Source organism: Hippoglossus hippoglossus, chromosome 3 (genome assembly GCF_009819705.1).
Source record: "Hippoglossus hippoglossus isolate fHipHip1 chromosome 3, fHipHip1.pri, whole genome shotgun sequence".
NCBI lineage: Eukaryota > Metazoa > Chordata > Actinopteri > Pleuronectiformes > Pleuronectidae > Hippoglossus > Hippoglossus hippoglossus.
In genome coordinates this window covers 8,783,989-8,791,098 of record NC_047153.1, presented here as the reverse complement: position 1 = coordinate 8,791,098, position 7,110 = coordinate 8,783,989, and the positions used below count along the sequence as shown (strand labels likewise).

At 42.9% G+C, this 7,110-nt stretch overlaps 1 protein-coding gene across 1 annotated transcript; it reads right to left on the bottom strand.

The window, feature by feature from the left end:
* Nucleotides 1-289: 289 nt before the first annotated feature.
* obi1 (ORC ubiquitin ligase 1) lies at nucleotides 290-6,324 on the bottom strand. The gene is made up of 6 exons (XM_034581226.1): nucleotides 6,153-6,324; nucleotides 5,831-5,966; nucleotides 3,674-3,765; nucleotides 3,040-3,261; nucleotides 2,585-2,673; nucleotides 290-2,161 (listed from the first exon to the last, which is right to left on the bottom strand). Exons 1-6 carry the CDS (start codon nucleotides 6,222-6,224, stop codon nucleotides 799-801), a joined length of 1,974 nt encoding a protein of 657 aa, XP_034437117.1. The 5' UTR covers nucleotides 6,225-6,324; the 3' UTR covers nucleotides 290-798.
* Between the last annotated feature and the right edge of the window lie 786 nt (nucleotides 6,325-7,110).

The following is a 7,110-nucleotide window of genomic DNA, read 5'->3' as shown; positions in this document are numbered from 1 at the left end:
CCGGGATGGAAGAGGCCAGGCTTTTAATGGCAGCAAATTATTAATTAGTATAGTCTAATGGAATGGAAATAATCAGGAGATGCACAAAAGAAAGTAATATGATTTTTAAAAAGTTCTAACTTGTCCACTAAATATTAATCTAAATTTCCACTGAAATAAAAAATAAAAATGGAAGATTAATCCCAAAATATCAGGCCAGTGTAGCCCATGGCAGCTCGTGACTGATCGTCACTGACTGAGCTTTTAGGTGACTTGAATCATGCAAAAGATGAAAAAACACAATAGAAAATTAAGCGTCATACATTGCATTACTTTTTTATTTCCTAACACACTCTTATGTTGCCATATTTAATTCAAAATGTCATTTTTCATGATAGTCATCCATCTTCAGTATTGCATGTCATCATAAAAAGATTACCATGTTTCCTGAATTGCTAGAAATGACCGACACGTGACATTCGAGAGGGCTGAAGGAAGACTCTGCACCAGAAGTGATGCACTAACACAGACCAACACCGAAGTGTCTGTTTTAGTTTTGCTCAATTACAACGCACACATGATCAGACTAGAGTCAAGATCGGCCTTAATGGCTATTTAACTGCTACCTAGAGCAACAAGCACACTACACAAATAACTATCTGAAAGACAAAATGACAAAACATGTGTGAATGTGATGCTCAGGTGTAGATTAATATGAAGCAACATGAAGTTAATGTCACCAGTCGTGTGTACATGTGAAAGCGGACACATCAGTGTATGGCACTGTGAGAACACACAGGTCTCGCCCCTTTAAAACCTTCACATGAGCTTTGAAAGTTTCGTGGGACTGCTTGTGCTAAAAGGACTGTGAGACTTCCTCTTCGTTGGCTGACTGATGATGAGTGCGTGTCTGTCTCTCGTTGTGTTCGCAGGTTTTCCATTGCAGCTGAAAGAGGAGGAGGAGGGGCTTACGTGGTCGTGGTCTTTGCCTGCCGGACTCAGAGAGCCGGAGGGACCTTCCTGATTGTCTTCCAGCGAATCGAACAGCAAATCGAAAGACAGTTCTTCAGTCTGGGAGAGACCATCGTCCTCCACGCAATCAGAAACATTGACCCGACTCTCACTACCTGACACCTGCGCTGCAAACCCTTCCTCCGCAGCGCCTTTTGGAGCCACTTTGTCAATTGAGGTGCCATCCACGTCGTCACCTGGTGGGTGGTTCTTCTGGTCATTGCCATTGTGGGTTGACATGACGCCAGGGCAGGTTTGGGGTTCTGGGATTAGAGTGTGGTCCAAGTCCGCGGGAGGGGACGGGACCAGGGAGAGCTGTGATCCTCTGCTACTAGAACTCTCTCCGTCCAGCATCATGGAGTCCAGCTCTGAGATTTTGTCCAGATAAGCTGCATCCATGGAGGCCTCGCTGGACATATGGTAACTCTCAGGTTCGTCACCTTCGAGGTCGGTGGATGGGGATTCTTCAACCGGGCTTTCCTTACTTGGACCTGGACATGGCTGGTCGGTCGAGTTAGATCTCGGCCAATCGCCCCAGAAGTCAGACTTTGAGGTTTCCACGTCAGTTGTCGGAGGCAAGCTTTTGGTGTACTTGTCGAGGATGTTGAAGTGGTTCTCAATGGCACTGTCCGTCTTACCAAGATTTGGAAAATCTTCAAAATCAAGCTTCCTCAGATAAGACCCAGGCTTAAATGCGACTCTCTTTTCACGGATGCCAGGGCTTCTCAAAGTCAGGGAACGGAAAGCAGACGACGGAGTGGTGGGCAGCAAGTCACAGGAGCTGTTCTCCAAGTCCTCGCTATTCTTATCTGCAGCCAGATTCTTATTAAACTCTTTGTGGTCTGCAGACGGCACGAACGTCAAACTGTGATTTCTCGAGATCGTGCGACACTCTGTCTCCGGGTTGCTGCAGATTGACGCCCTCTCATTGTCACTCAAGCTCCTCATCATCATGCTGATTTTCTGTTGCCGTGTGAGAGCTTCCGTCACAGCCTTGCTGCTCCCACACCCTTCCTGCCCTTCAGGACTTCTCTTCTCCGACTTTGTGACCCGGGACTCCAGGTCTTCAATGTACTGGTCACTGCGCTCCAGAGCCCTCTTCAGATGGTCCACGTCACGCTCGTACAGCTGGATTTTAGCCTCCAGTGCTGCCACCGTGCAACGACCAAACCTGGGGGAAAGATCGTTTTGTTTCTTTAAATTGTCCAAAGATCGTTGTGACAGAAATACCAAATAACATTTACCTGAGTGACAATTTTTGTAATGCATTTGATAAAAGATATCGATTTTGAAAATAAAATATATAAACAAGATATAAATAAAATGGTCTTGAGTTTATCTTTAGGAATATCACTTTAGCTGCTGTCGATTTGAAAGAAAACAAAGACAAATAGACAAATTACCAACTTAAGCAACAAGTCACTGCCTCCAGCTTCAGCCTTTTTCATTGGAAAAACACTAAACTGAAACGGAGCAACTTCATTGCAGCTTATTTTGTTAGTTACCTCATGATTTTGACTTAGAGGCCGATGCCAAACACTATTTTCAAACACGATACATAAATGTGTGTCATTAACACAAGAAAGAAACTTACTTCTGAGGAGATCTGCTCACAACCTCTGCCTTCAGTCTCATGTTCTCTTGTACAAGGTCGACATTTTGAGATCGTAATGCCTTGTTTGCCTGAGGATGGTAAAGGAACACATTTGCAGTAGGTTAAACATTATTTCTCAAAGGTAGCAAGACAAAAAAAGAAAAATCAATCGGGTATAGCCTTTATGCTTCAGACAGAAACATCAAGTAAGCTGATCTTTATTTCTTATTGATGGATGTTAATGTGGCATAAAGAAGAAAAACAGTTTCTTTTTTGTTTGCCTCATTACCTCGTAGTAAAATTTGTTGTATCGAGTATTCTTTAAGACAGAAAGATGCAGATAACTACGTTTTCAAATCAGGTAACACAAGTGACAAGACAAAGATTTCTTGTAGCAGCTACAGACAGTGCTAGTAAATATCAGTGCAATGAATTAATCATTGCAGGTAACAAACCTCTTTTAGTTTGTCCATATCCTGTTTTACTTTATCGCAGACATCTGTGGCGGCCCGCAGCCTGTTTTTCATTTCTTCCAGGACACTGGGGTCAACGCTCATGTCATCTGTTTGCTCTGTATTAATGCTGCAGGGATCCAGAGCAGTTTTCAGTTGTGCCTCCAGACTTTGATTCTTGGTTTTCAGCTCCTCATTTTCTCTGATGAGACCCTCAATTTCTCCCTGTTAGAGGGAAATAATGGCAAAATGAAAACAGAGTTTGACAATTAACGACTACATTACTATACTCATTGAGTTACTAACATGTTGAAAAGTTAGCATGGAGACTATTAAAACATAGCTTTTTCACAGAATCTGACACATTCAACTGAGGCATAAGTAAATTCTGCTCAAATGTTCAAATGAAAGAAAAAAAGTAGCTGCTCCAGAAAATGTGTATCAGTGGATGATAGTGATTGAAACTCTACCTGAGAGACACTGCTTATGGATTTCTGTTGGTAAAGCCAGAGAGTCTACTTCAACAACAATCTAAATTTACCTCAATCAAGTTGTTATTGCTTTAAAAATATATAAAAGCAAACAACAAATAAACAAACAAATAAGCAGTATAGCACACGGCATGATGAACTGGTACCTCGTACTCCCGTAAAAGCAGTTCTCCTCTGGTTTTCCGGAGACATTTCCTCATGGAAGGGCCGTCACTGTGATCACTCTCATTGGAACCTCCTGTAAGCACAGAAGGAAACTAGGGTGTAAACAGGGCTCATACCTCTTTAAGAGAGGCAACAAACACACCGGGCACAGGTTTGAAGAGCCGAGGCAAGTCAGGCTTTAAACTGAATGTAAATGTTAACCAAGATTCCCAGGCCCACCTGCAGAAAGTTGTGTTAGATTTGATGGTAAAACGAGTCTTAAAGCCCTTTGAGCCTTTCCTAAAGTGTTAAATCAAATTTGGATATCAGCACAAAGACCGTCTCAGTAAATGTTTCCAGTTGTGTTCATAAAATGGAATTATAAGGTACTTTCATCTCTGAGAATGAGTCTTTTTAAACCCCATTATTTTAATTTTATCAGACAAACTGGTGCATTAGAGTGTGTTAAAGTTCAGGTTGCAGGGAGAAGATAACTGCGGCAATAAAAGCTCTGCTGACATTTTTGTTCTCAAAACTGTCCCCTAATTCCTGAATGAAATAGTAAAGTGAAAGACGGAAAAATCCAAGTCTGAATCCAGCTGCATGCGGTGTGGAAGTATCAGTGTGAAATGAGGTCAGTTTGCAGTTTATTCAGGTCAACAACAAAAAAACAGGTGTACCAGGAAATGAGTTTGTGTGATCAAGAATCGTAGAATCACACACTACACAAACAAAAACACATTCAACAAGGGATTCATTTCATTGATTAGATTCCTACGCTTTACTGAGTCCTGTTCGGAGACTTTTGTGTAATTCGGACAGGGACAAAAACATAACAAACAGTATATATACTGAGACAATGTCACACAGGCAGGTTTTGTGGTGTTTCAGCTAATAGCTTGGCTGAAGCTGAAACCTCACTCAGAAAGAGAATTTATATAAAGGAGCCTTGTTAAACCTGCAGAGCTGCTAATACCACACAAAGCAAAGTTTGTCTTAATGATCCATTGCAGGGTGGATAACTGATGTTATACAAGATCCAGCAATTTGACTCAGTATCAGATCACTGTCTGATATCAGTATTGGCTAAATGCATCCATAATTCTAACTTATTTTGCATTTCAAAATACGTATTTCTCCAAGTCCAGATGGTTGAAGAATGGAAAGTTGATTGTAAACAACTCGTGATTGGCAAAAAGGCACTTTTATATCAAAGATATCTACAAATAACAATTTGGCAAATGCATCTTTTCTGGCATCACTGCAGAGCGGTTTTCAGACATGAACTCCAGATAATGTCCTGCTGTATTGTCACATGGGTTCCTTTGAACATAACCAGACTTGTTACGTGGGTGCTGGCAGGAAAAACTCTGCAGATTTTCCGGAGCCTCTGACATTTGCGTTGTCACATGTCATATGTTCAGTGGCCGAGTTATTGAACTCTGCTACTAGTCAGTGGTGATGGAACTTCACAAAGCCTTGAACTACAGCCAGGTTCATCACTTTTTCTAGTCCCCTGGAACCATTTCCGTTGTCGCTTTCCCAATTTGCAGCGTGTTTTATGTAGCGCGTGTTGTGACTTCTTGTAGCGAATGTGTCACTGTTCTTTTCTTCATTTACAGTGTGTTGAGCTCTCTCGGACACCGTACATGTGTATTACGTATCCATGATTTCAGGAGATAATCCAGAGTTAAGTGCAGGTCTGAAAGCAGCGTAAGAGAGGTGGCTGCTAATGCTTGCTGTCCTTGTTCACATGATCCAAAGTCTGTCTGGGTTGTAGTACAGCTTAAATGATTAGTCAAGGAATTAAAACGGTTTTGAAACTCATTTTCCTGATCAGTTACACTTGTACTGCTTCTGTTTATAGTTATGTTTTCCAGCATTTGCAGCCATTTTCCTCTGAGTCTGATTCAAGTCTCTCTCTTCCTTTGCTCATGCTTTGTTTGGTTAGCATGACTTTTCTGAAGCTGCGGTGCCTTGAGCTCCGGATCAATGGAGAAACACAAACACTACATCTGCGACGCTAACAACAGGCTCGACTTCACTTGCACTGTGTGAGCTGCAGGCGGATCGCAGCCTCGCATCGCTGTGTTTGTGTGTGTGTGTGTGTGTGTGTGTGTGTGTGTGTGTGTGTGTCTGCTTTGTGTGTAGCTACCCACCGATGATCTCTCTGCAGGGGCTCTCTGCTGTGATGGGGACCCTGCAGGTGGGACACTGGCTCGCCTTCTTTAGCCACATTTCCATGCAGGACGAGCAGAACACGTGGTGGTTGCCACATATCACCGGCTGTCTGACCTGCACACACACACAAACATGTTTACTCCGCCGCTTCGCTCGCACGTTAAAACCCGGAAACGCCACGAGCTGGTCACGTTCGGCCCCACGAACTTAAGCCGCGACAACTTTAGCGCTACCAGGAAGCGTTTTTTTTATCCCGCGTCATCACGGAAGTTGCGGGTCTAGAAACACGTCGGCTCTTACCTTCCCGAGACATATCTGGCACGAGATCGGCAGAGTCATCGAAAGCGTCGACGTCTGGTAGTTAAGAGCCATGATGTGAAGTAACACACGGACACACGCAGCCTCCCGGGAGCAACAAATCTCCCAACATGTCCCGTGGCTCTACGCGCCGAGTCTCGCAGCTACGGAAAGCCCGAAAGGCCTAAAAGGGCTTTTCGCGTTGTCATCAGTTTGGGGCGGAAGTAGGGCGGAAGTGCAAACATACAACATACAACCTTCCAAAACCTGATGTGGTGCAGTTTGATGCAAGTGAGGGTGTTTTTACACGAATTGTTCGGAACACAGCAGCAGAAATGTCACAGATGGCAAAACACCATGATTTTACAATGTCAGGTCTTTTAGGAAAGAGGAGGTAACATTTACTATAAGATCATTACCTTCACAAGAGACATGGATTTGCCTAAAAGAATATCGCAGATTTTTCTTTCTGATTGTTTTCTTCTGCCTGATCGCTTGTTCCACACTCCAGTCCTGCTGGTGGCGGTAGTGCGCCTGTAAGGGGGTTTACCAGCCGCCAATGAACACTAAAGAAGAAGAAGAAGGAAAAAGGAAAAAGAAAGACAGTGACACATAGAGCTGTATTTAAAAAGGACACCGCTCATGTTGTTTTTACCATCATTGTTGTTTCTCAGTCAAATCTGAACACATAGAAACTATTCAAGTATCTTCACATTCATCTGTGAAGATTGAGCAGGTTCTCCAGGTTCTAGTCGGGCACATCTTTCAGCTCTGGGCCCAAACAGCAGCTGAAAGAAAAGAGATTCTGTGCTCAACTAGAATTGATGGAATAGTTTAGGCATTTTATTGTATATTTAACATTATGGTATAGTTTAGGTGTGTGTGTTTGCTGTTCACCTAGACAGATTAAAAGTTAGATTAACATGATACCTGTAACTGTATAGTAAAATGTGACAGTGGA

Bases quoted from the DNA above. Each gene is read 5' to 3' on its own strand.
- obi1 (XM_034581226.1), bottom strand. From the start codon at position 6,224: ATGGCTCTTAACTACCAGACGTCGACGCTTTCGATGACTCTGCCGATC. The intron at 3,262-3,673 runs GTACCAGTTCAT...TCCCTCTAACAG, and splicing joins TGCTTTTACGGGAGTACGAG to GGAGAAATTGAGGGTCTCAT. The intron at 2,674-3,039 runs GTTTGTTACCTG...TACCATCCTCAG, and splicing joins ATATGGACAAACTAAAAGAG to GCAAACAAGGCATTACGATC.